We start from the raw sequence: 27810 nt of genomic DNA, 5'->3' as shown, positions 1-27810 counted from the left end.
ATAATGATTTTACATAAAAAAAAGAAATTAAAAAAAGAAAAGAATATAATAATTGTGACAAATAAAGAAAAGAAGAAACTGTATATTTTCCAATAATTCAAATCAAAGTGAAAGTTAGAAATAATCTTTATTTTTGGCTGTTGAAAATTAAAATAGCCACCGGGTGCAGGCGTGAGCGCCCACACACACAAACACACACACACACACACACACAAAATACTTTATTGTTATTTCTAGAGGGAACATTAAACTATCAGGTCAAAGCTCATCATTGCCGCTGCTGTAAAGCACGGCGAAGACGGCAATAACAATTATGTCTTTTTTTTTAATGGAGACGAACGTGACGACTGAGGGCCGCAGACGCTCACGGAGAGCGAGTGAACTCTAAATCATCTCCCGACCGGTAAATACAACCAGCTCGGGAAGGGAATCAAAATACACAAATAAATGCCGGCTTTAACCGCCGCCCGCTCGTTACGCTTGTCTGTTTGTTCGAGAGTTTAAACGGGGTTTGCTCTGAACTCGGGCTCGTCGAGGATAAATATAATATGGCGCCCATTTCTATTTATAATTGACATCAGATGAGGGAACGCTCAGAAGATCCACCTCGGGACAAAAAAAAAAGAAAACACCCGCTTTGCAGGCGGCTGCTCTTCTACCTATACTTTATAGAGGGTTATTAAATGTTAGATATTACCGCGCGGAGGCTCCATGTTCTCCATGTCTGCGTGAGGTTCCTCAGGGTTCCCACAGAAGTCGGAGAACATCCAGGCGTTTCATTGGATACCGAATGAAAGGGTGAACTGTTGGATGTCTCTATATGAGGCCCTGTGATTGGTCCGAGGGTGAACCTGGCCTCTGGGCCAATCACAGCTGTGCTGGATAAAGGTTGCAGATCATGAATGAATAAATTGATATTATCGTCTCTGCAGGCGGATATAAGCTTGGAAAGTTGCTGCTAAAAAGAAAAAAACAAATAAAACAAACTTTCTCAGTCATAACTTCTCAGTGTCGGCCCACAGGTGTTATAACCCAGTAATGAAGGTATCCGGTTGCCTGCATGTAATTACATACCTGTGTGTGTGTGTGTGTGTGTGTGTGTGTGTGTGTTGGGTCCTGCGGCGCGTTTCAATCAAAGCCCGTACTGCTAAGTGTGTGTTCATCATTTAGAATTGTTTTACTGCTGCACCATTGCTCCGGCATTGTGTGTATGTATGTGTGTGCATGTGTGTGTGTGTGTGTGTGTGTGTGTGTGTGTGCAATTATAGAACTGATGATGCACCCCCCCCCTTACACCAGCCCAAATGGTACGATCCAGAGTCTTAAAGACAGAGCGTTTGATGACAATCAAAGAGTTAATTTTCCAATAAAAGATGGTAAGACACACAAAAATGGAAAAAAAAATGTCACAACTATTGAATTCAAATCACATTTGTCTGACACACACACACACACACACACACACACACACACACACATGCAGGTGTTAATCCACGGCAGAGTTCCTCAGCATGAAATGCTGAGCGTATAACAACAACAAGCCTCCCCATCGCCATGGCAACAATTGCACCATTGCTAAGGCAACAGCTGCAGAGTGCTACAACAAGCAGAGCAACCTTCATGCATTTTCAATCTCATTATTTCATCCGACTTGGTTTTATCCGTGCACGCGTGTGTGTGCGCATACATGTGCATGTGTGTGTGTGTGTGTGTGTGTGTTTCCGTCATCTTTATGTCGATCCTCCGGTGCTTTGGTTTTTTTTTTTTTTTTCTTTTTTTTTCCCTCTCTGATGCATATGTAATTCACACTCTTCCTCCTCAACACATTTTCTTGCGGTCTAATTCCCTCTGTCTTCCCACAAACACACACACACACACACACACACACACACACACACACACACACACACATCCACTCACCCACTCTCCCTCTGCCTTTCCCTCTCCTTCACTGTCCCCTCCCTCAGTTCTTCCTCTCCATCCTCGGCTGTTCCGCCGTCTTATTCTCTCTCTCCCTCTCCTTCCACAGTGTGACCCCCCCCTTTCCTCCCCATTCTTTTTTTTTTTTCCTCCTGCCACCTCTGCTCTCCATCTCCATCATCCCTTCCATATTCACCCCATCTTCCCCCCCCCCCTTCCCTCCCTTTGTTTTCACCCCCCCTCCCGTCTAAAAAAGCGACGTCGGATGTGGCCGCCCTCACCTTCCCTTCCCTCCACTTTCTTTCTCATCCGAATTCCGATCCCACCCTCCACCCCTCTCTCCTCCTCCCTCTCTCTCTCTTTTCCCCTCGGCCCTCCCCTTCCCTCCCTCCATCCTCGCTTTCCCTCGCCGGTTCGGCTAGTCAAAGGAGGGATTCACAGAAGGCGAGAAAAGGGGGGGTAAAAGGCAGGAGGAGAGCGCTGGGCAGGCTGGGGAGAGGGCTGCGGGGTCTCAGCCCTCTGTCGTGGGGGGGTTGGGGGGGTTGAAACACACCCCGGTATTTTGCTGTAAAATACCATGGACTGCCTCTGCATTGTGACTACAAAGGTAAGATCATCTGCTTTTCATTACACCGGCTCCGTCGTTCGTGCGTGTGTGTGTGTGTGTGTGTGTGTGTGTGTGGGGTGCCACAACTGTATCTGAGCAGACCCTCACCCACCATCATCTCCACAACTGTCCCGATGTGCCCCCTCGCATGCTAACCCCCCCCCCCCCGCCTCGTCTTCGAACCCTTTGTGGTGCCTTCACGGTTCGCCGGGAGTTGAGGGTTGCTAACCTGAGCCGGTGTGTAAACAACACACACTCTGATTTTTCTGTGTGTGTGTGTGTGTGTGTGTGTGTGGCTGCCGGTAGACCTGGATGTAGTAAAAGTGGCGAGAAGGCTTTGTGTCGGGCTGGAGCCGCAGAACCCGCGCCCTTGCATGCTAATCCCCGCTTCCTCCTCGGCCGCTTCCTCCTTCACCCCGTCGCACGTCGGCCGCTCGTGCACGGGGACGTGCGAAACCCTCCGCGCACGTGTGGACGGCGTCCTCACCTCCTCACCGGTGTGATGTAACGGCTGCACTCGGGAGCAGTTTTTGGCAGGAAGTGAGAAGACGGGGACGCGGGAACTCCGACATGTGTGTGTGTGTGTGTGTGTGTGTGGAAGGGTCCGCTCGCCGTTACGTAAATTTCGCGTGATGCGTCGGGCTCGGCGATCAAACTCACGGTTTCCGTGGCAACAAAGAGTATCGGTCAATCAAACGGTTCCTCCGAAGAAAAGCGGAGGAGGCGGAAGCGACCCCCTGATTTCGAGACTTGTGGAAAGTGTTTGTTTTGTGTCACCGAACGCCACGCCGGGCGAGAAACGAGGGGGGAAAAAAAAACCCCGTCCCGAACCCGGAGCACCAGGGGTCCGGGTTCGGGACGGGGTTTTTTTCGTGATGTGACTCACGGAGGGTCTCAGCAGAACCTCCATCAGTGAGAGAGAGGACTTACAGTAAAGCTGGCAGGACGAAACCTCCCACTCGCCAAGAGATTGTGGGACAGATGGTCATTTTTTTTTTTTTATATATAAAAGGGAAAGTTAAAATGACGTGAAGTTTTTTTTTTTTTTTTTTTTTTTTTTCTGGCAGAGCGTGGGCCGATGAATCCGTCGCCGCTTCGCTTCTGAACGAGCGACTTAACTCGAAAAACACGGGGCGATGAAAAATATTCACCTTTTCAGTATTTCATTCATTCATTCATTCATTCATTCATTCATTCATTCATTCCTGCGCTCAGGGTCACCAGGGAGCCAATCCCCGCTGTGATTGGCCGCGGGGAGGGGATCGCCGTGGATTGGTTGACATACAACTGTTCATTCACACATTATTTACATACTTAAGTTTCACCCTCTCATTCACGCGGAAGATAGACACAACCATTCATCGGGTCATCCTGACCCGTGAGGAACGCCGCTCGGACACGGGTAGAACATGTGAACCCCTCGCAGGAAGGCTCCCGGGTCGGAAAGGGTTTCTCGGAGGCCGCTAACCGCCGCGCCGCCCCCTCTCCGCTTCTTCGTTAGCGCTTAAAGACATTAGCGGCGCTCCATGCAAGTGGGTGCCGGAATAACAGCTGTTCTCGCAGGGATTAGCGAAGCATGACGCCGCCGGGCGCCCGTCCCAGAGCGCCGTCTGAGCGGGATGTCATATAACATGAAAGCATATAGGAAAATATATTTAAAAAAATCAATGAGAATACGACTTAAACGAATCCGTGGAGGTTCTCGCTCCTCCAGGTCACGGTGGCTTCTCGTCGCGGCACCTGGACTTGAGTTTCGGAGATTCGACGTCAAGGTTTCCACCCTGGATCTCCTGATGAACTCCACCTTCTGCCGGTCAAACCGTGGGTTCTGAGTCGTCCTCTGAATGCGAGTTATGAAAGTTTAATGGAGGCCGGCTGCATTGCAGGTGGGGAGCGGGTGATGGGCGAGATGCTCGTGACACCCGCGTGCAGAAGAGCGGCGGTCACGGACCCAAACCTCGTAACGGCAGGTCGACCAAAAGGTCTCTGTGAAGGCGAGAAGGTCCACGGTTGGATTCCTAACCATGTTCTCGCCCGTGTGTGCTCAGGGTTCTCCTGGTTCCTCTGACAGTCCAAAGAGCCTCAATTGTCTGGATGTCACTGCAGCATTAGCAGAATAGACGATGAATGGATGAATAAATGAATATTTCACTCGAGTGGAATAAACATCATGTAACGGTGGGGAAACTTCTTTGTGTTGAGTACATTTAGGATTTTATTTGAAACTTTTCTCAAACAAATTTGATTATTTTATTTTTATTTTTATTTTTTTTTAGAAATATTTGATTGATTGATTTATTTTTTTTATTTTTTTTCCAATAATCCACAGTCATGTTTGCAGATTTTTATTTCTTCTTATTTATACACAATTCCCAAACCCTTAAAAAGCACCTGTCAGTATTTTTGCTGATTTATTGATTTATTTTTCATAAAAGCTGCACATCGTTGCCATAAATTAAAAAAAAAAAAATCCTCAAAAATTGGTGTACTGTCATCACAACGTCGCTCAGGACAATATCTGGTTCGTCACCTCTTGCAGCCGTCGCTAATTCCATTCGTCTTTCTTCCCGACCGCTTTGCTAATTGTAGCGGCCCGAGGGTTTCCCCGCTCGCCGCCCGTCGACTCGCCGCGACCCCGGGAAACACCCCGACTTTCAATTCCGACCAAGTAATGGATTGATCTTTTCTACTCCGGTGTGCCGGGTTGCGCTTTTTAAAGAGCTTATGTAATTTCCCGCACCCTCCTGCCCTCCAATCTCGGAGAAATTAAACAGGGAAAGAAAAAAAAAAAAAAAAAAAAGAAGAAAGACCTCAATCAATGCATCGTACAGTAGCGTGGTTACGTAACACATCTAGAGCGGGGATGCAGCGGAGCATCGGCTCCAGGACACGTCACTAGGTTTATATTTGGTTGCAAGCCTGACAATATACCTTTGACGCTGCCTCCCAACTCTGAGTCACAGCCAGAGTTTGATGTTTGAGTACTCGGAGAGCAGAAAGCAGCCCAACTCATAAAACAGCTTAATCTAATGCTAAAGAGATGCTCTGAGGGTTGACGTACGGCCGTCTGGACGCCGCCCCTCCTCTCGATCGAGACGATCGGTTTCACGCGTTAGCTTCTTGCTAATTTGGGGCGGCCTCGGCCAATCGGAAGGCTCCTCCTGTCTGAGCGTCATTTAGCGACTGTGGAATCAAAAGGTGCGATACCCCCAGCGTCCTGCGGGGGCGCTGTTGAGTTGCATGCTCCAGCAAAAAAAGGAGTCGCTACGCTAATGTACGTTAGCTTCGGCTCCTCCTCCTCCGCCGTCATCTTTGTTTTTACCTGAAAGTGAACCCGACAGCGCCCTCTAGTGGACGTACCCGCTCAGCGTGGTTGACATCGTGTCTCACATTCACACTTCCACACACTCCGCGGAGGCGCTAACCGGGTTAGCATCTAGCACGCTAAGGTGAACGGATGAATGTGGGTGAATGTGGGATGCGATGCAAAGCGCTCCGGTAGCGGAGAGCGTTTCCTCATCATGAATGCGATGACGGAGAATGACATATCTAACGGACTTAAACAGGTTCTCAGCCACGTTCCACGTCTCCTCTTCCACACGAGCGGATCAGCTTCTCCTCGCTCTTCCTCCTCCACCTCCGTAATCCTCCGCTCCCTCCGCCCTCCTCTTCGCTCTATCTCATTTACCCTCCTTTACACTTTCTGCTTACTCCCCTCTTCCCCGGCTCGGCCCCCTGCCCTCCTCCCCCGGTTGCTTTCAAGGCTCCCCTAGTTAGTGCCTCTTCGTATAAATTATACATTTGGCGAGATGCGTTTGGAGGCGGTGGTGCGTCCGATCGGAGCTTCGGCTGACCGCCGCGGAAATGGCGTCCAGCCGAAGCTCCGATCGGACGGAGCCTCCTCGGTATTCGGATTAACGGCGTGCGATCGCCGCTCAAGGGCACCAAGCAAACCGCCGTTTCGCGGAGATACCGATCCATCTGAGACTTCCAGGAAATGGCGTCCGCACCCCTGAGACCGACGGCGAAGTTCTCGAGGGCATCACATCTGAGATCCTCTGGCGTTTCCCCGTAGCTGCGGCCGATGACCAATCACGGGCCTCCGTCGGGAGCCATTACCCCTCGTTAGCCGCTCCTCTTTGTTGAAGGCACACATAACAATCTGCGCCTCGCCGTCCCCTCGCCGCCGTCTGGCCTGATGAGGAGGCGGACTAAATCCCCCGTCTTTTGTTCGGAGCAGCGCCGGCGTGCTCACGTATTAGCGACGGATATCTCAAGGATCAACCCTTCGGCCGAGATTCACGGGGTGGCTACGCTAACAGATGTGCAACCATTAGCACTTATGCTAATATACAGTGAACATTCGCTTTTCCAAAACCCCCCGCGGAAGATTTTACAGATATGATACAGAAATGTTGTTTAGCAAAGCAGATCTTGTGTTTTATTTATGTTATAAAATGAAATTCAGTGTGATTTTACTGCATTTTTTACAGTTTTTTCCCCCCTTAGGCCGGAATATGGCTATTTCATCACGAAAAAATCGTTCAAATCCGCAAAGTAGCGAAGGTCCACTGTATATCAACATGAATACATATCAAATCCATATAAATGTTCTCTAGCTATATCTCACACACATTCACAAGTTCGTAAAAAGACGGCGGCTGAGCTGCCATGCACGGCGGTAACAAGGACAACAGGAGAAAGTCAAAGTCAAAGTTTTATTGGCCATTTCTCTGCATGTCCTGGACATACAGAGGGATGGAGAAGAGATTTCTCGCAATCCCACCGTGACATAAAATGAACCAAACGATAATATTCATAGAGTGCAAGTTAAACAGTAAAGTACAATGTTACATTAAACAGTTAACATGAAACTATAAGGTATGACGTATAAAGTGCACGCAGGTACAAACTGATTTTTGACAGCATGAGAGAGGAGCAGCAGTTTAGTGCAAAGGTCAGTAGGTAGAACCATCATGGTATTTGGTGCAGAAGCAGCACTATGGTTTTATCAGTGCAAAGTTGCAGTAGAGCAAAGAAAAAAAAACATAATAATAATAATAATAATAATAATAATAATAATAATAATAATAATAATAATACATTACATTACATTACATTACATTACATTACATTACATTTGGCAGACGCTTTTATCCAAAGCGACTTACAATAGAGGACATAGGGACTGCAAATAACACTTTAAAATACAAGATGCACAGGAAATATACAGAACAGTAAGATAATAATAATAATAATAATAATAATAATAATAATAATAATAATAACAGCAACAACAACAATTAATAATAATAATAATACTAACAATAAATACTACTATTACTACTTCTACTACTGATGATAATAATAATAATGATAAATAATAATAAAAAGAAATAATAATAATACTAATATAATAATAATGATAATAATAATAACAGCAACAACACTTAATAATATAATACTATAAATAATAAAAAATACTAATAATGATTATTATAATAATAACTCTTAATAATAATAATAATAATAATAATTGCCATCATCATCATATATATCATATACTGGTATATCAATTATCATATATCATAATATATATAATTAAGTCCAGTAGAGAGTGGGGGAGATTTCGGCATCTTGTGTTGGAGCAGAATGGAGGGAAAATGAGAGGGTGAATGTTTGTTTGTCTCTATGAGAGGGTGGACGTCCAGAACGAACCCGCCTCTCGACCAACAACAGTGGGGTTGGTTCTGCTTTGGCGGATCCAACCCTTCGTTTCGCCGTTTTGTTCCTCGGGATCGGGGAAGGTGGCGGCTGGCGGGGTCGGGGATTCGGCCGCCGATATCACCTTAGAAATGGGCGTTCAGGCGAGGTCGGCCTCCGTACGCGGAGGCTCGTCATAAATCTGCATCGCCCTGAAGTACAGAGGCTCCGGTTGAAGGACTAAACTGCACGGCGCGCATTATGTAATCGACGGATCCATCTGTGCGCTGGCGAGTGTGAGGAGAGCAGACAACGAGTCCCGGCGTCCTGAAATCGCAAAAAATTTGGCTCGGGTTTTCTCTGAACGCCGCGGCGGCGGCGGCGGCCATCTTTCTCCGCGCGGCCCACGGCGACACCCGGTGGCACGTCCCGTAATAGCGGCGATCTCATTCCGGAGGCTATTTAAACGTATTTTATCTGTATTTAACATATATATTTAACACGCCGCGTGGTCAGTGTGTCGGTCACGTGACGCAGGACGCCGTTTCGACGCTCCGTGACCCGCTTTGCTAAATACAGCCCCGACTTCCCAGGGAGCCGGAGTCACGTTTCTGTGACATGCGTCCTGAACGACACGTCACCGCGCACGCAGATGTGCCCACGACTTCAGCTGAATAAATAAATGCAAAAAAAAAAAAAAAAAAAAAAAACACACACTCAAGGTGAGGACACACACACACACACACACCGCAACCCAACACATTTTTTTATTTATCTATCTTTTTTTTTTTTTTTTTTTGTTTGTCTCCGGCTCCGCATCTCCGCGCGGCCGGCTCCTCTCGTAGGTGATGTCAGTTGCCTAGCGACGGCGCAATCAGGGCCCCGATAGTTGCCATGACAACATGGCAGAGGTATCATCACGGAGAGAGAATGGAGATGAAAGGGGGAGAGGGAGGGAGAGAGAAAAAAGAGAGAGAGAGCTGCCATTGAAGGGTGTTGATAATGTGAAGCCCACAGTGAGCAGGTAGGAGGGTGACCTCTGCGTGGGCGGGAGCAGAGAAACGCTCATGAATGCAGAGAATAGAAAATTCACGCTCGGTGTTGCGCGGCTGGATTTCGACGCTCTTCTCGCGGCGTCGGCTTCGTTCCAGATGGAAATGTCACGACGCGCTCCGCTCGTCTTCAGTCGCCGAGGGTCAGGGGTTTTCGAGCCCCCCTCCGGGCGCCGAGGACTTAGACGTGGCGAGTGGCGCGTCATTCACGCGCATCGGCGGGAATCTGGATCTGCGAAACCGATGAAACCCCTTTTGAAACGTGGGGGAAATCAGCTGGTTCTGCTGGAGAGGCCAATCAGATAAACAAAAAATGAGCGCATTGTTGCAACGTTTAGCTATTATTTAGATAAATGGAGCTTCCAGCTCACTGGGAAAAGATGGTTGGATTCCCACAGGGGGGGAGGCCTTCAGGTTCTCAGGGTTCCTCAGGGTTCCACAGGTTCCTTCCACAAATCCAAACACATCTAGGAAGTTCACTGGAGACCCTGAATTATCCAGAAGTGTGACTGGCTGTGTGTCTCTATCTACTTCCTGTCCTCCTCCCATCCATCCAGAAGTTCCTCTCTGGTCTTCCTCCAGACCTCCTGCCTGGCAGCTCCAACCTCAGCATCCTTCTACCCAGATCTTCTCCATCCCTCCTCTGTCCACGTTCAAACCATCTCAGCGTGACTTTATCTCTGGAACATCTGCCAGAGGAGGGAGAGTGAAGATATTGGTAGATGGATGCTGGAATTGGAGGTCTAGAGGACGACCAAAGAGAAGATTGATGGAGGTAGTGAAAGAGGTGATGAAGGTAGTTGGTGTGAGAGAGGAGGATCCAGAGAACAGGGTTAGATGGAGATGGTGGATTCGCTGTGGAGACACCTGAAGGGTTAGATGGAGAAGGTTGTGGTGACACCTAAAGGGAAAAGCCCATAGGAGGAGAAGAAGAAGAAGATCTAGCATGTACTGTCTCTCTGATGGACTCCTTCCTGATCTTCCTTGCTTCAAATGAAAGAACTTCTAGCCCAGAAAGTTACGACTTAATGAAAATTCTTCTGATTTCTGCCTTTCGTTGTCAAAAACCTGGAAATATTCATGTTAGAGCCTTTGCTTGTTCACTCATTTATTCATCCATTCATCATCTCCAGGGTCTCCCAGCTGTCATTGGGCGAGAGGCGGGGCCACAAATGGAGCATTCACTTTCTCATTCACATGTCACATAGAGACAAAGACTCATTCATTCATTCATTCATTCATCCATTCATTCATTCACATGTCATATACAGACATTGATTCATTCATGTTATATAGAGGTATACATTCATTCACTCATTCACATGTGATATAGAGACTTACAACTACTTAATCATTCATTCATTCATTAATTCATTCATTAATTAATTCATTCATTCATGCATGATATAGACCAACAACTATAAAATCATTCATTCATGCACACGTCATGTGGTCACATAAAACCATCCATTCATTTAAATGTCCTATAAAGACAGACAACCATTCATTCATTCATTCATTCATTCATTCATTCACTTAACATATAAAGACAAAACCAATCATTCTGTCATTCACACATCATATACAGACAGATAATCATTCATTCACACATGACACAGAGACTTACAACTATTAAATCATTCATTCATTCATTCATACGTCATGTAGACGTAAACAACCATTCACTCTCATTGACACGTCCAATACAGACAGAAAACATTCATTCATTCACATGTCATACAAAGAGACACAACCCTTCGCTGTCATTTAAACATCCTATAGAGGCACGTAAGTTTCATTTATTCATTAATTCACACTCTATAGGAACAGACAACCATTCATTCATTCACATGTATTTTAGAGAGTTACAACTATTAAATAGATAATTCATTCATTCATTCACACATCATGTAGACTTCAACCATTCACTCTCATTGACATGTCCTGTTCTGACAGACACCCACTCATTCATTCATTCATTCATTCATTTAATTGTCATATAGACACTTACAGCTATTAAATCATTCATCCATTCATGCATTCACACATTATTCAGACATATACGACCATTCACTCTCATTGACATGTCCTGTTCTGACAGACACCCATTCATTCATTCATTCATTCATTCATATGCCATGTAGACACAGCTATTAAATCATTCATCCATGTATTCATTCACACATTATATAAACATATACAACCAATCACTCTAATTTACATGTCCAGATGACATTCATTCATTCATTCATTCATTCATTCATTCATTCATTCATTCACTCACATGTTATATAGACCTACAACCATAAAATCCTTCCTTCATTCATAAATTCATTCATTTACATGCCATATAGAGACATGCAGCCATACAATGTCATTTACACGTTGTATAGAGATTAATTCACACATACAACCACTGCGTATGTCAACCGAATCGAGCCGCTAGGAGTGCTGCTATGCTAACCGCTAGGCTTCCAATAGCATTGTTTTGGGGGAGGGGCTAAGTCATTTCCGTAGCCTATCGGAGCTCGGGGATCTGGAAACGCGGTGACCTGCGACCCCGCCGGAAAGCGTGGATTCTACCGCCATTTCATTTATTTTTTCCATCCGGAGGCGTCAAAGGGGTCGTCGTCGTGGGGGGGAGGGGGGGAACGAGCGAACGCGAGAAAAAAAAGACGAAATAACAGATGAGGTTTACCCTCCGTCGCCGTGTCTCCCTCCATCCCTCTCCTCCCACCCCTCCCTCGCTCAGCAGCAGCGACAAGCGGATTCTATGAGTCACAGCTGGAGCAGGTTCGCCAGTCCGCTCGCCGTTCGCCTTTAACATCCACATACGTCCAACAACTCTGGCTTCCAGGAAAACAAAAAAAAAAAAAACTCTTTTCTCCTCTCCTCCCGCCACGACACCCCCCCCTCCCCATCCCCCCTTCCCTCCCCCCCCCCTGCTTCTTTTTCCTTTTTTTTTTTTTATTTCCCTTTCCCCTTCCCCAGCCTCCCATCACTCTCCTTCTCCCCGTCCCTCTCCTCTTCTACTGCGGGTGTCTGGGAGGCTGTTTTTCCTCTGTCTCTCGCTCATGAAGGGCCGCACTAAGCTCCCTTCCCTCTGCCCATGTGTGGTAGGTAAATCCACCTCTCCGTTCCGTGTCGTTCTTCTTCCATCGCTCTGTTGCTGCTTCTGTTTTTTTTTTTTTTTTGTTGCATGTTAGCTTCAAGGCTGCTAATCGCTCTAGCGAGGTGGTGGGGGGGCGGTGGTCTTTCGTCTTTAGCTGTGCGTAGCGCGTCTGACGTGCACGGGAATTTTTCTCTCCATCCATCCGTGTATCGGTCGTGCACTTTGGGTGATTGCGTATGAACGTGGCCTGGCACATGTGAGAGCGGGTGAAGGTCTTCAGACGTGAGGGAGGAAGGTGGAAGTCCTGCAGACTTGTTGATGACAGTGTCGCACATCCGTGCACGCCGGCGTTCCGCTTCGGATCTCTTGAGGGGGTTGGAGACGAGGAAAATCATGCTGCGTGCATGTGGTTATTTACGTGCAGGTGTGTGTGTGTGTGTGTGTGTGTGTGATAACAAACTGTGCAGGTCCATAACGCCTCTGGCCTTCATTAGCTAAGTGGACATGATGAGCCTGTATCAGTCTGCTTGATTATTATGGCACCGAGATGTCATTGATTGCAGATCCACAACCACGAGCCAGTGTGTGTGTGTGTGTATATGTGTGTGTGTGTGTGTGTGTGTGTGTGTGTGTGTGTGTGTATGGCAATCTCATGGAGAGGGCGTTTTGAAACCCTGGCTCGTCCCCACTTCATGAGACACGCTCCAGGGACAGTGGCTGGGTGTTAGGGGTCGACGCTGGACAGGGTGAGGAGGCTTCACATACATGTGTGTGTGTGTGTGAGTGTGTGTGTGTGTGTGTGTGTAAGAAGTCCTAATGAGACAAAATATGATTTCCAAGGTCTTAGCTAAGTGCTGCAACGTGAATAAGGTTCGGCTAATGTTAGTGTCACACGAGAATTGGTCGAAGTTATGGTTGTGTGTGTGTGTGTGTGTGTGTGTGTGTGTGTGTGTGTGTGTGTGTGTGTGAGATCTCTTGGGGGCTCTCCAGACACCAGTGGTTCCCATGGGGACGTTTAGCCGACCCTGAAGGTGTTTCTCTTGCAGTCCTTGTGAAGGCTTTGGTTAAGATAAGGGTGAAGGTTCGCGTCGGTCTATAAGAAATGGATGCCTGGTGTATCTGAATGTGTGTGTGTGTGTGTGTGTTCACATTTGCGTCGGGAGCCATGGGCTTTTAATCACACGCAGATCCGATCAGCGATCGTTATAAAAGAGTCATACAAGACTTTATTGATTTAATCACAGCAACAGTGTCAATTTAGAAGACATTCATTTTCTACAATCCACTCTCATCACTTGCACTATTGACTTAGCGCTTAGCTTCCCAGACTAAATCTCATTAAACTGTCTTTATTCCGGTCTGTGATATTTGAATGTGGGAGAGGATGTTGTCACAGGTGACGTTAAAAGTAGGGTAAAAAAATATGGCAAAAAAAAGCTGGCGGAGAACAATAAACAAGATGCAGACGAGCGGAGGATTCAGAGGTTCAAGGAGACTCTCCGGGACGCCGGCGGTCACGTCGGAGACGGCGGTAAACAGCCGTTTCGCCGGCGGCTGCGAGAGAAACGACGACACCGGGAAGCCTGTAGGTTTCGCGGATCAAACAGACGGATGAGACGCACATCTGTCAACATCTGGCGGGGCCGAGGCGGGAATAACAAGAGTGAACGTCTCGTCTCCAAACGCCGCTTTTACCTCAGTGAATCTGATTCATTCATTCATTCATTCATTCATTCATTCATTCATTCTCTTGCTGGCCTATCCCTGCTGTCATTGGCCATGAGGCGGGGTTCACTCTGGACCAATCACAGGGCTGCTTATAGGGACATACAACCATTCACCCTCTCCTTCATTGGTCATATAAATACAGTGATCCCTTGTTTACTTTTCACGGTTTCACTACTTCACGGATTTGCATGGTGCATTGTGTTCTGCATTCTGATTGGGTAAAAAGCCACTCTGCTTCTTCTCTACCTGTGCGTCAATAACGTTGCAGTTTAATACGTACACGTACGTAAAACGGCTTGCAAAATTGACATGACGTACGTGCAAATTCTCTTGCGATTTCGAGTTTCTCTAAAATCCACAATGTTGACAAAACGCTCTGGAGCGACTAAAGGGCCCAAAAGGCAGCGGAAGATGCTATCTATCGCAGATAAAGCTAAACTTCTGGACATGCTAAGGGAAGGTAAAAGCTATGCGGCTGTAGGTCGGCATTACGGGATGAATGAATCTTCCGTTCGTTCCATAAAGAAGGAAGAAAAAAACATAAGGACGACAGCAGCAATGTATAATAGAGTATTTAACTGTAATTATAAAAAAAATAAAGGTTTCTACTTGACAGATTTTGCCAATCACGGCTTCTTTTTGGAACGTAACCCCCGCAGAAAACAAGGGTTTACTGTATTAGATAAGATAAACTTATTGATCCTCATAGGGGATTTTTTGTCACAGCAGCGTAACAGATATGGTGTCAATAAATATGAATATAAATATGAATATAAATAGATAGACGATTAATAGACAGCAGAGAGAACAACAACAACAACAACAACATCAAGGATAAGAATGTACAAAATGGAATAAAAAATGAAAAGGGTGAAAACAGACGAACAAAATGATGACATAAACAGAGTGACATCAGAGACGACAAAAATAAACAAAAATAAGCAGGATGGGAATAAGCTGAGACCGACGAGAATAAAAATAGACAGCAGAGGTCGGACACGTGCAGATATACAAGAGATTTACATTTTTTTTCATCGACTCGTCACAATTCATGCATTCATGTTACGTTCCCAGCTGTGATTTTGTGAATATCCCGGCCTCCTGAATATTGACGGGATAAAAACTTCAGGCCAGAGAGGCGACGCAACAAATCACCGCTGTTTCCAGTGGGTCATAAACTTTAACCCTTTAATAAACGCCGATGAACGGAGCCTGATTTATTCAAGATTTGCACCCGGAGGGAATTTACGACACGGAGGGTGTGAGGCCGATCGGGAGGCGATATATCAGAAATCTTTAATCGACGCGTCACTAACGCGCCGTATATTTGGAAAGGCCACGGGTTCGACGAACCGGACGAGACCGAACAAAACATAGCGGAGCGAGAGGAAGGACGTTTATCACACAGAGGACTCGACTTGGACCGGTCTGACAGCACTTTGTGACACTTCAAGAGATTCCTCGAGTTCCAGGCCTTTCAGTCGCACACACACACACACACACACACACACACACACACACTTTGATGGAGACGCTGTGTGCCAACAGAAGGGCTGAATGAGCTGAAGACAGTCAACTATTCACTCTATCATCCACACATCATATCCAGACATTCATTCATTCATTCATTCATTCACATGCTACAAAGACATACAAGCATTCATCCTCTCATTCAATGAGAAAAAGAAACAAACATTCATTCATCCATTCATCCATTCATCCATCCATCCATCCATCCATCCATTCATTCATTCATTCATTCATTCATTCATTCATTCATCCATCCATCCTTCCATTCATTCATTCATTCATTCACATGCTACAAAGACATACAAGCATTCACCCTCTCATTCAATGAGAAAAAGAAACAAACATTCATTCATCCATTCATCCATCCATCCATCCATTCATTCATTCATTCATTCATCCATCCATCCTTCCTAACATTCATTCATTCACATGCTACAAAGACATACAAGCATTCATCCTCTCATTCAATGAGAAAAAGAAACAAACATTCATTTATTCATTCATTCATTCGCATGTTACCAAGAGAAACCATTCACCCTCTCAATCTATTGTCATTTATAGACATACATTCATTCACATGCTACAAACATGCTATAGACATACATTCATTCACATGACATATGGAGACAAATATTAACCCATTCACATGCTAAAAGGCAAACAACCATTCACCCTCTCATTCCTTGTCATCTAGAAAATGCATTCATTCATTCACATGTTGCAAAGACAAACTGTTCACCCTCTCATTCACTCGACAGAGAGACAAATATTCATTCATTCATTCATTCATTCACACATTACAGAGACAAACATTCACCCTCTTATTTGCTTGTCACATAGAAACACGCATTTATTTCATTTTCCATTCCTTCACTCCTCATTTGGAGACAAACACTCATCCATTCACAACAACCATTCGCGCTTTCTCTTGATCTTCATGTAGCGCTGTGCTAACATTGTGGAAGATGAGCCGAGGCCGAAACTGGTTTCAAAGCCGTCCTTCACCTCCTCTGCCGAGGGAGGACGGCAGGAAACCCTCCGAATGCTTAGAAACGAACGTTCCCTCTGCGGGTCTGAGAGGCGCCGCCAGCGCACACGGATTTCCATCGGTTTGCAGCCGAGCTGACCAAAGAGTGCGGGGGGGGGGGGGAACATGGGGAACCTCTCCTCCTGCAGAAACCTCAATGACATCACCGCACGCGCTCAGACAGGCCGTTATTTGTCGGGAAAACGCCTCGGTGACGAGCGTTCGGCCGTTAACCGCCGCTTCACGCCCTCTCGGAGGATATTTATCGCCCTTGCGGGGTCGAAGGAAACACCAGGCCTGTGTTGGAGGAGAAGCCTGGGTGGGCGGCGGCGGCGGCGGCGGAGTTATGTAATGATTAGCATGGAGCTGCCCACTGCGCGGGGTGAGGAGTTGTGGTCACGCTGGAGAAATTACACAATCCCACATTACTGGGCTTATTATCTAATTGCAGGCCGACCTGGGCTGAAGGGAACATCTCACTGAGGGAGCTGCACTTTGTCAGGCACGGTATTTTGGAAAGCAATGAGTGTGTGTGTGTGTGTGTGTGTGTGTGTGTGTCCAAATCAACCTCTCAATGCTGGCGGGATCTGGTGTTTTTTTCACTCATTCATTCATTCATTCATTTATGATCTGCAAGATTATCCTGCAGTCAGAGTTAGCATGAATGCTAACAGTTTCCGATCCAGGTAAAAAGCTGTTCCTTCGTTCCCACTTGACAACACCTCCATTAGCACAACAACTCCCTCTGACCTAGTTTCTACTGATCAACTCCTCCATTTGCATAACAAACCCCGGTAACCTAGACCCGCCCACAACCCTGGCGGTTATATCGGGAAACTCCCCGCGGGCCGCTGGAAGTGAAGAAGCCTCTCGGACCAGAGGTGAGACGCCTGAAAGTGAAGAAAGTCCAGTTGTCACGACAAGAACATTTTGACTACAATTCAGCATTATCTGGAGAACCTATCTTAATGCATAAGTCATGGCTATGTCCCAAAAGGGGGCTGCGCAGTTAGCGGTTAGCAGTTAGCGGTTAGCAGTTAGCGCTTCCGTCTCACAGCCAGAAGGCTGGTCGGATTCCCACTTTCTGTGTGGAGGCGCCATGTTCTGCGTGGGGTTCCTCAGGGTTCTCCAGGTTCTTCCCACATGTCCAAACACACGCAGGAGGTTCATGGAGATCCTAAATTCGTGCAAATGAGAGTGACTGGTGGTATGTCTCTATATAGCATGGGTGAACGAGAGAATGGTTCTGTTTCCAAACACATGCAGGAAGTTCACCGGAGACCCTGCAGCGACTGACTGACTGAAGGTTCGCATGTTGTGAGAATGACGCGGTGAATAGTTGTCCATCTCCGCCTGAGTTCTTGTCTGAATATTCAAGTTCACTTAAAATTCCACAAAAATTCACCCTCTTATTCACACGTCAGCACAAAAACTCAAGTTAGCATCTATAGCAGGGGCTTCAAACGTACCGGTACCGGCTGGTGCCGGCCCGCCAGGGGGTTCCATCCAACCCGTGGAATAAATTTACAATTTGAAAAAATAAATAAAAGTCATGAACTAGTCTTTTAAAATAAAAATGCAGTTCCTTTATTATCTATCTGGGTTGCTGTTAGCAACATGACACAACACTAAGTGATGCAGAACTTGCAGTAGATGGCGGCAAAATAGCATTTTGTCTTATTGTTAGAAATTTACTCGCTTGTCCGTTGGAACCGACATCCTCGTCGGCAAGATGCCGTTATCAAAAAAGAGAAAAATGGACCACTTCTTATTTGTTTGTTGAGGTTGATAAGAAACCTGCATGCTTGGTGTGGATGCAGCGAGTTTGGGTGACGAAAAAATTTTACTTACTTTTCTTCATGAATCTCAGGTTGTGTCATGTATTATTTTCAAGGAATATAAGGATTTTTATAATTCACATGTTCTTCTTTACACTAAAACAAAAGGAAAAATTTGGACTTTGTGTTACTTCTAGGAAATTAGGCTATGATTTTACTGATCTGGCCCCCTTGACATCAAATTAGGAACCCCTTATCTACAGGGTTCCTGTTCAGTTGGGCTGCTTCGGTTGCCGTTGGTTACGGTGGAAACACAGCTGCAGCGAAGCGGAACCGACGGATACCGGAGATGCCCGGCCCAGCTGAAGGTCAAAACACGCCGCGTTGTCCAGGTGGTCCAGGTGACAGAAGGTCACGGCGGAGCTTCTGGAACCCGCGGTGGACAGATCTCAACGCAGGATGGAGGCCGAGGTGACGGCGCGAAGGTGGACGGCGGACCGTGACGGAGACAGACGGCGTCCCGGATGTTCTCGCTCCCGTTTGAGGAACGATTTGAGGGCGTCCGTCTCCGGGAGGGTTCCGAAAAAAGGAGGAGGAAAAATAAGTGCATCGCGTTTGGCGTCGGGGCTCTGAGAGCATTCGGAGAACGTGGGGAAGAAGAAGCTCATGCATAATGTACCGCGCCCGGGCGTCACCGTCGGAGGTGATTCCATTCTGCCGTGTAAAATCTACACAGCTGGATGGTTTCCGCGGGAGGAATAGCTGATGTGAAACACTACGAGCCTCCGAGTGGATCCGCCGTAACCGAGGCCGGGAAAACGGGTGGCGCCCCCGGCAACGGGGGGTGGAACATTCTGGAAGGAACGGAAAACGATTGGCTCGGAGTCTGGACGTGCGGAAAGGCACCGGGAGCTAAACTAAATTAAATCATGACCGACGTTTAACATAATACCGACTTCTTAATAACACAAACGCCATTCATTCATTCATTTGTTATCCTCCTGGATGCTATCTCTGCTCTCATTGGTCAAGAGATGTTCATCCATTCACTCGGACAAGAGACATTAAGACAGATCCTTCACCTATTCATCGCCACATCACACGGCAGCGTTCGACAAATCACTCATTCACACAACACAACTATTTGTTCATTCGCACATCGTACAGACACACAATGTGCCTTCCATATCCATGTCTCTGCAGGCTTTGGGGACGTAGAGGCGCCGACTGAATGTGAGGAAAAAACTTTGGACAGTTTTTAGGAAATCTGCCAAACCCCTACAGATGTTGTCATGGAAACATTCCAGCTCACACACACACACACACACACACACACACACACACGCTAAGACACCACTGCATTGGAACAGGGAAAACACCTACAGCAGAGAATCGCCTCGCTATTTACAGGGATTGTGTGGAACACAGGTGCTGTACACTTCTGTGTGTGTGTGTGTGTGTGTGTGTGTGTGATAGATAGGCAATCCTCCACATGTAGATTCCTGATAGTCATAAATGTAATTAAAATATATTTCCCAGATGTGTGAATGGTTGCATGTCTCTGAATCACATAAGAATGAAAGGGTGAACTGTTGTATGTCATGTGATTGAGAGATTTAATGGTTGTATGTTTCTATTTGACATATGAATGACAGGGTGAACGGTTTTACGTCTCTATAGGACACGTGAATGAGAGGGTGAATGGTTGCATTCGTCTAAATTACACATAAATGACAAGGTGAACTCTTGTATGTCACTTTAAGTCCCGTGAATGAGCGAGTGAATGGTTTTACATCTTTTTATGACACAAGAATGACAGGATAAACTGTTATATGTCACTATAAGTCACGTGAATGAGTGGCTGATTGTTCAACGTCTCTACATGACAGCAGACGGCTTTCCATCTCTATACGACGTGTTTGCATGTCTCTGAATTACATATATGTAATTGATAATGATAATTACAGTGTGAATGGTTATTTGCCGGTCCGGATTTCGCCCGGCCTCTCGGCCGATGACGGCCGTGCGAGGTTCCGGTCGCCCTTCTTTCCCCTCCCCTCGGCGGGGTAGGATAAGCGCTTTGATAATGAATGAATGAATTGGAAAATCAATAATTTCGAGTGCATAAATAGAGCGTTTGCACAGAGGGATTTTCATTGTCCTGTTTCTCCCCTCGTCTCTTTCCGACCCTGCTTTCTCTTTCTCTTTCTCTCAAACAGCCGGCCCATGTCGTTGCTTTGGAAGCGGGGTTTGACGTAGCGTGAGGTGACCATTTGTTTGCCGAAAATGGATCTTCGGCGAGTTCGCTTTTCTCACGGGGGCGCCTGAAGGCCGCGGGCTTTTCATCCAAACGCGTCAGTAGAGGACGGCTTCTTTTTCTTCACATTCACGGAAACCATTTGCGGTTTTTGTAAAAAAAAGAAAAAAAACTCTCGTCCGCTTGGTGTCGTGTGACCGCAAGGCGTCCTTCACCTCGGAGGAGAAAGAACGAGCCGTGCCAACACACACACACACACACACACACACACACACACACACACATGCACGGACGACCGGGTGGATAGTCACAATTTAAAATATCAGCCCGTCTGATTTGAGGTTAGATGTTCCTCAGCGACGACCGTGACCTCCTTAGCCGGAGAGCTGCCGATTTTAGCTACGCATCCCCCGGATATCCCCAACTTTCCGGGAGAAATGGGGATGCGGAGGAGGGCGCCGTAACCCGCTGACTGGCTCCCGTGTCGGATTCCTCCACGCTGACGTCACCTGGGAGCGCCGAGCCCCGGCAGCCGCAGTCGGCCCTGAGATGAATGCACAATATTCAAATATCCCGGCCTACCTGGTCCTCTCGCTCCACCCTGTGGGCTCGCCGTGTCAGCACAGGCCGGCGGAGGGTGGAGGCTGGGGCGAGGGGGCGGCGAGGGGGGCGGCGAGGGCGCGCCGACGCAGCGGCGAGGCCGCACACAAGACAAATACGCCATATAACACTGACCCTGATGTGCAGATGTGTTTGGCGCATCAGCTCTGCTCTGCAGCTTCTAATACTTCATAATGATAAATTCACACCATACGTTCATTTAGATCGTCTGTGTGTGTGTGTGTGTGTGTGGGTGTGTGTGTGTGTGTGTGTGTGAGAGTGTGAAGTCTCGATGGCAGCAGCCTTGATAAACGTCACCTCAGCGCCTTCTGAGGCTGGAAGCTTTCAGCACCACGGACAGCGCCTGCAGTTCATGCTTCTGACCGATAGGGGGCGCAGTGAGCTCACTGAGGCCTGCTGACTGAGGAGGGGCTTCTTTTCTTTTCTTTTCTTTTCTTTTCTTTTCTTTTCTTTTCTTTTCTTTTCTTTTCTTTTCTTTTCTGAGCAACCAGTGATTTTAGCTGTTTTTTTTCTTCTTTTCAATAATTTTTTTACGGTGAACCAGGGAAAGCGTCTCTGTTCCTTCTTTTCTTTTCTTTTCTTTTCTTTTCTTTTCTTTTCTTTTCTTTTCTTTTCTTTCATTTTATTTTATTTTACTTTTTATTCCGAGCAACCAGCGATTCAAGCTGTTTTTTTCCTCTTTTCAATAACATTTTTAACAGCGAACGAGGGTTCTCCTCTCCTCTGCTCATTTTCTTTCTCTTTCCTTTTTCTTTTCTTTTCTTTTCTTTTCTTTTCTTTTCTTATATTTCATTTTATTTTATTTTCTATTCTGAGCAACCACTGATTTTAGCTGTTTTTTTTCTTCTTCTTTTCAATAGATTTTCAACAGCGAACCAAGGAAAGCTTCTCCGTTCTTACACTTCTTTTCTTTTCTTTTCTTTTCTTTTCTTTTCTTTTCTTTTCTTTTCTTTTCTTTTCTTTTCTTTTCTTTTCTTTTCTAAGCAACCAGTGATTTTAGCTGTTTTTTTTCCTCCTTTTAATAAGCTTTTGAATTGCTTCTCCTTTCCTCTGCTCCTTTTCTTTCTCTCTCCTTTTTCTTTTCTTTTCTTTTTTCTTTTCTTATTCCAGTTGCGAGCGCCGTGAAAGACTTTACACTTGCTTTATTGTCGAGAGAGAAGAGAGAAGAGAGAGGGGGAGGATGTAGAGAGAAGGAAAGAGAGAGGGAGGAGAGCAACGGTGGATGAGGGGAAAAGCAAAGTAGAAAGAGAGAGGGAGGGAGAAGAAAGAGGGAGGGTGGAAAGAGAAAGAAGGGAGAGGGAAAATGGGAGGAGGGAGAAAAGAGAAGGAGGGAATTGGAAAGAGTAAGTGATGGATGGATGGATGGATGGATGGATGGATGGATGGATGGATGGATGGATGAGTGTTTCCACCCGTAAACCGTCAAAGGTGAACCACGGATGTGGACGCGCCCACCGGACGTAGCCTCGGTCACGTTACCGTCACCGGCGTCCGTTACCTCCCCCCTCCCTCCTCCTCCATCCCTCCATCCCTCCATCCCTCCATCCATCCCTCCCTCCATCCCGTCCTCCGCGGCTGTCTCTCCGTCCGGCCCGATGTCTGTCCCCGCCCGGAGCGTGAAGTGCGTGTCCCCGGTGATGTGCCAGTGTAAATTCGTCTGCAGCAACCGGACCCTGTCGCTCATGTTCGGCTGCAAGGTAAGAAGCCTCCGGGGCGGCTTTCCGGAGCAAAGAAGCGCCGTGTGTGTCTCTCTCTCTCTCTCTCCCGTGGATTTCGGACCCGTGTGTCCACGCGTTGACCTTGGAGAGCGTGATTTCTGCGTGGACCGGCTTCCAGCCGCTCCCCCCGCCCGCACCTGCCGGGGTTTGGCGTGACGGGACCGGGGAAATGGAGCGGGAAGGTCCGCGGTTGGGGTCCCACCTGGGGGGAGGCTTTCTGCGTGGAGTCTCCGTGCGTGGGAGCAGCAGGGATGTAACGCCAATGAACGGGTCTATATCATGAATACCTGCATCTCTATGTGACGTGAATGAACGGCTGAATGCTTGCATGTCCCTACATGTCGTGTGAATGGTTTTATATGACTATAATAGCAGGAAGAAGAGGGTGAATAGTTGCATATCTTTATGGGATGCGAATGAACGGGTAAATAGTTTGATTTTCTACATGACGTGTGAATGAGAGGGTGAATAACTGCATGTCTCTATAGAAGGTGTGAATGAAAGGGTGAATGGTTTTATATTCCGATATAGCAGGAAATAAAGGGTGAATAGTTGCATGTGGCATGAACGGTTGCAGGACTCTATATGACATGTGAATGAGGGGGTGAATGGTTGCAAATTTCTAGTTTCAGGAATGAAAGGATGAATAATTGTATATCATGATGTGACATGAATGAATGGTTGAATTGTTTATAATTCTCTATACGCTGTGTGAGTTCTATATTTCTAGTTAGCATGGATGAGGGCGAATGAATGCATTTTGCATGAATGAGAGGGTGAATCACTGCATGTCTCTATATGATTTGTGAATGAGAGGGTGAATGGTTGCAGATTTCTAGTTTCATGAATGAGAGGATGAATAACTGTATATCTTGATGCGGCATGAACGAATGAATTCATCTATGTGTGACGTGAATGAACGGCTGAATAGTTCGATTTTCTACATGACGCGCGAATGGTTGTATATTTCTAGTTAGCATGAATGAGGGTGAATAAATGCATTTTGCATACATGAGAGGGTGAATAACTGCATGTCTCTATAGGACGTCTGAATGAGAGGGTGAAAGGTTGCAAATTTCTAGTTTTGTGGATTAAAGGGTGAATAACTGTATATCATAATGTGGCATGAATGAATGGTTGAATTGTTTATAATTCTCTACATGCCGTGCGAGTTCTATAGTTATAGTTAAGATGAATGAGAGGGTGAATTAATGCATGTCTCTATATGCCGTGTAAATGAAAGGGTGAATGAATGTATTTTCTATATAGCATGAATAAGAGGGTGAATGAATGCATCTCTATGTGACGTGAATGAACGGCTGAATGGTTCGATTTTCTACATGACGTGCGAATGGTTGTATCTTTCTAGTTAGCATGAATGAGGGCGAATGAATGCATTTTGCATGAATGAGAGGGTGAATAACTGCATGTCTTTATATGGCGTGTGAATGAAAGGGTGAATGGTTGCAAATTTCTACTTTCACGAATGAGAGGATGGATAACTGTATATCCTATGTGGCAAGAATTAATGGGTCAATTAATGCGTTTTCTATATAGCATGAATGAGAGGGTGAATACCTGCATCTCTATGTAACGGCTGAATGATTCGATTTTCTACATGACGTGCGAATGGTTGTATTTTTCTAGTTAGCGTGAATGAGGGTGAATGAATGCATTTTGCCTAAATGAAAGGGTGAATAACTGCATGTCACTATGTGACGTGTGAATGAGAGGGTGAATGGTTGCAAATTTCTATTTTCATGAATAAGCGCATGAAAAATTGTATATCTTGACGTTGCATGAATGAACGGGTGAATTTTCTATAATGCTCTACATGCCATGTGAGTTCTACAGTTCTAGCTAGCATGAATGAATGCATTTTCCATTCAGCATAAATGGGAGGATGAACAGCATCATGTTTCTACGTGACCTGAATGAATGGGTGAATGGTTGCGTGTCTCCACGTGACGTGTCCAGGTTGAACCTCCTGAATGCAGGATTAGACGTAAGAAGAAAGAAAGAATGAATGAATGAATTTCTCTTGTTCTTGGATCTGCCTGGAAAAACAATTGGGCTAACTTGGCGAGACTCCTCCATACTTTGCCCTTCCGTCCCGTCAGATCTTTCCTTTCCACGTTCTTCAGCTCCAGAGTCAATAAAGTAGCGTCCGTCGCCGGTCGACCGCCGCCTCAGATCTTCCTCCACATCTCCCATCAGGTCAAAATGTTCCTCCCACCTAACCGAGGTTGAGGAACCGATCATGGAGACCGAAGCTTCGGGATCCCGCTCTCCGCGGGCAAACATTTATTCTGTAATTAGAGCAGATTGCGAGATGGGATTAACGCCTCGGTTAAAGTGCCCTTGTCGTGTAATTCTGGTTGTTATGACAGATGTGGGTTTGGAACAACGTAGCTTCTCTCTCTTTCTTTCTCCACGTTTCCATCTGAATCCACAAACGTGAACCTGCTGTTTCTGCCTCAAAATAAACATCTACCAAAGTCCGTCACATCAGAAGTTTCGCTGACGGCTCATGCAAGGCGGTGGTTTGGAAGAAGGAAGAAGGTCCCTGGTTGGATTCCCACAGGAGGCCCTTCTTCTGCATCTAGATGTTCTCCATGTCTGCGTGAGGTTCCTCAGGGTTCCTCCTGCAGTCCAAACACATGCAGAGCTTCAGTGGAGATGATAAAATGTCCTGACGTGTGAAGGAAAGGGTGAACGGTCTCCATAGGACACATGAAGGAGTGAATGGTTGCATGTCTCGATCTTCTTCTCCTTCTCCTTTGAGCTTTTCCCTTCAGGGGTCTCCACGACAACGCAACCTTCTCCATCCAACCTTATTCTGTGGATCCTCCTCTCTCACACCAACTATCTTCATATCCTCGTCCATAAATCTTCCCTTGGTCTTCCTCTAGACCTCCGATTCCAGCATCCATCAACCAATACATTCACTCGGTCCATGACCCAACCATCTGTGACCTTCTCTCCAAAAACATCTACCATCTACCTTGTTGTATTAACGTTTAAACATTATAACATCGTCCTTACTTTACGAGAGCCGACTTGAGAAACCGGTACTTTTTCACATATGTACAGATACGGCTCTCGAAAATAATGCTTAAATTTTAGTTAAAACAAAAAAGGAGGGTATCAATCCCATGATCATTCTCTTTAAAAATAGCACTAAAACAACATGTTATTTAACTCACATCTCCGGTGAGCATCTGAAGAAGAGCCGATGTTTTTGCTGGAAACCTCGAGCGAGAAAAGGGTTTTTTATGTCTTTTTGGAGCATTTTTGGCGTGCGGATTCTTTAAAACACGACTTCTCCCATCTGATAGTACCCGTGACACTTTTCTCCACCCGTTCCGACCTGCTTGAACCCGTTTCTCGCCATCTTTTCCGCACTCTCCCACGCTCTGGACCGTTGACCAGAAGTACTTGTGGAAAACACGCGGCTTAAAACCTTTTAATTGTGGGGAAAATTCCTCCAATAATTGCCAAACCCCTGTGAGATGCTGAGCACATGCATTTGCATGTGTGTTGCACTTGTAGTTGGGGTTTTCATTATTAACCATCCACCCCCATCTGTTTTGTACACACACACACACACACACACACACACACTGGTGTGCCCGAGGCGGTCATTTTAGCTCAGCGCCGTTGGACGGGTTGATGTTTCACTGGAAACAAGCGATTTAGCATTCAGAGAAGTAAAAGTCTAAACTAGCTTGAACGGATTCTGCAGAATGATGCTTCCTGAGCGTGGATGAAGCGAAACCCTTTCTTTATTTCTGCAAATGAGCAGAATTTTCACCCTTCTTACTGCATCTGGCATCAAGAGAACCTCAACATCATCATCTCTGCGACCTCCAGCTCCTGTCTTTTGGTCATCGTCAGTGTTTCTAGATCATCTCACCACTGTCTCCTCCAACTTCCCTTTCATTCTGGCTGATAGTCTTCTAACACTTATTCCGTCTTGCTGTGAGAGACAAGAAGATTTTGACCAGAAACTACCTCTAGATGTTCCTCAACCAGCTTTCACTGCACATCACAACATCATCTGCAAACATGTTGCATATCTCAGTATGACGTGAACAAGTGAATATTATATGTCTCTAAATGATATGTGAATGAGCGGGTGAACGGATGCATATTTTGTTTTATTTTATATGACGTTTGGAAAGTAGCTTCCGACGTTCTCGCGCCTTCCGTGGCGTTCAGCCGTCACGACAAACTCACAAGTTTTCAAAATCGGAATCAGAATACGTTATTGATCCCCACCGAGCGGGAAATTGCTTTTCGCTGAAAGCGGCTACTGCTACAGAGTCAAGCGGGGACGAATCAAAATAGAACTTTATATAAAAATAAAGCATAAAGATAGCAAATAATGAAAATAAAACAAAAAATAACAGTAAAGGTCAAAAGAAAAAAAATTAAAATAAAGTTCAAGGGATGTTAAAATATGTAAATCAGGTCTTGTTAGCTGTTAGCGCCCCTTATTTCAGGTCATGTCCACGATTGTTTACAACAAGGCTAACAAAGGCTAGCAGTAGCAACACTTTGAGTTAGCGTCTCGCTATCATCTTTTCTGTCAAATAAACAAAACGTGACTTCACGGAGATGGCCGCAGTTAATGATTCGCCACCGCGGGGTATCCATATCGACATCGATCATCGCCCCGGGCCGAGGATCGGCGTTCCGACCTGCTGTCGGTCATTAACGGCCGGCCAATCAGACGGTCCGAGAGCGGCGGGGTG

The 27810-nt window shown here is 46.2% G+C and overlaps 1 protein-coding gene across 3 annotated transcripts in view; it reads left to right on the top strand.

Annotated features, from left to right (window-relative positions):
• The first annotated feature begins 1761 nt into the window (after positions 1 to 1761).
• dlg4a (discs, large homolog 4a (Drosophila)) overlaps positions 1762 to 27810 on the top strand; it is a 77211-nt gene continuing 51162 nt past the window's right edge. The window contains exon 1 of one of the 3 annotated variants that reach the window (XM_086177481.1): positions 1762 to 2527. In XM_086177481.1, coding sequence (XP_086033607.1) covers positions 2498 to 2527 — 30 coding nt within the window. In that variant the 5' untranslated portion in view covers positions 1762 to 2497. Of the gene's footprint in view, positions 2528 to 12233; positions 12399 to 22885; positions 23033 to 27810 lie in introns of those variants that run through there. The other 2 variants (XM_086177480.1, XM_086177478.1) reach the window with 2 other exon arrangements.

Source organism: Fistularia commersonii, chromosome 29 (genome assembly GCF_037954325.1).
Source record: "Fistularia commersonii isolate RoL2024-O1a breed Wild chromosome 29, RoL_Fcom_v1.0, whole genome shotgun sequence".
Lineage (NCBI taxonomy): Eukaryota > Metazoa > Chordata > Actinopteri > Syngnathiformes > Fistulariidae > Fistularia > Fistularia commersonii.
The sequence above is the reverse complement of the archived record's forward strand: the minus strand, read 5'-3'. Positions and strand labels throughout refer to the sequence as shown.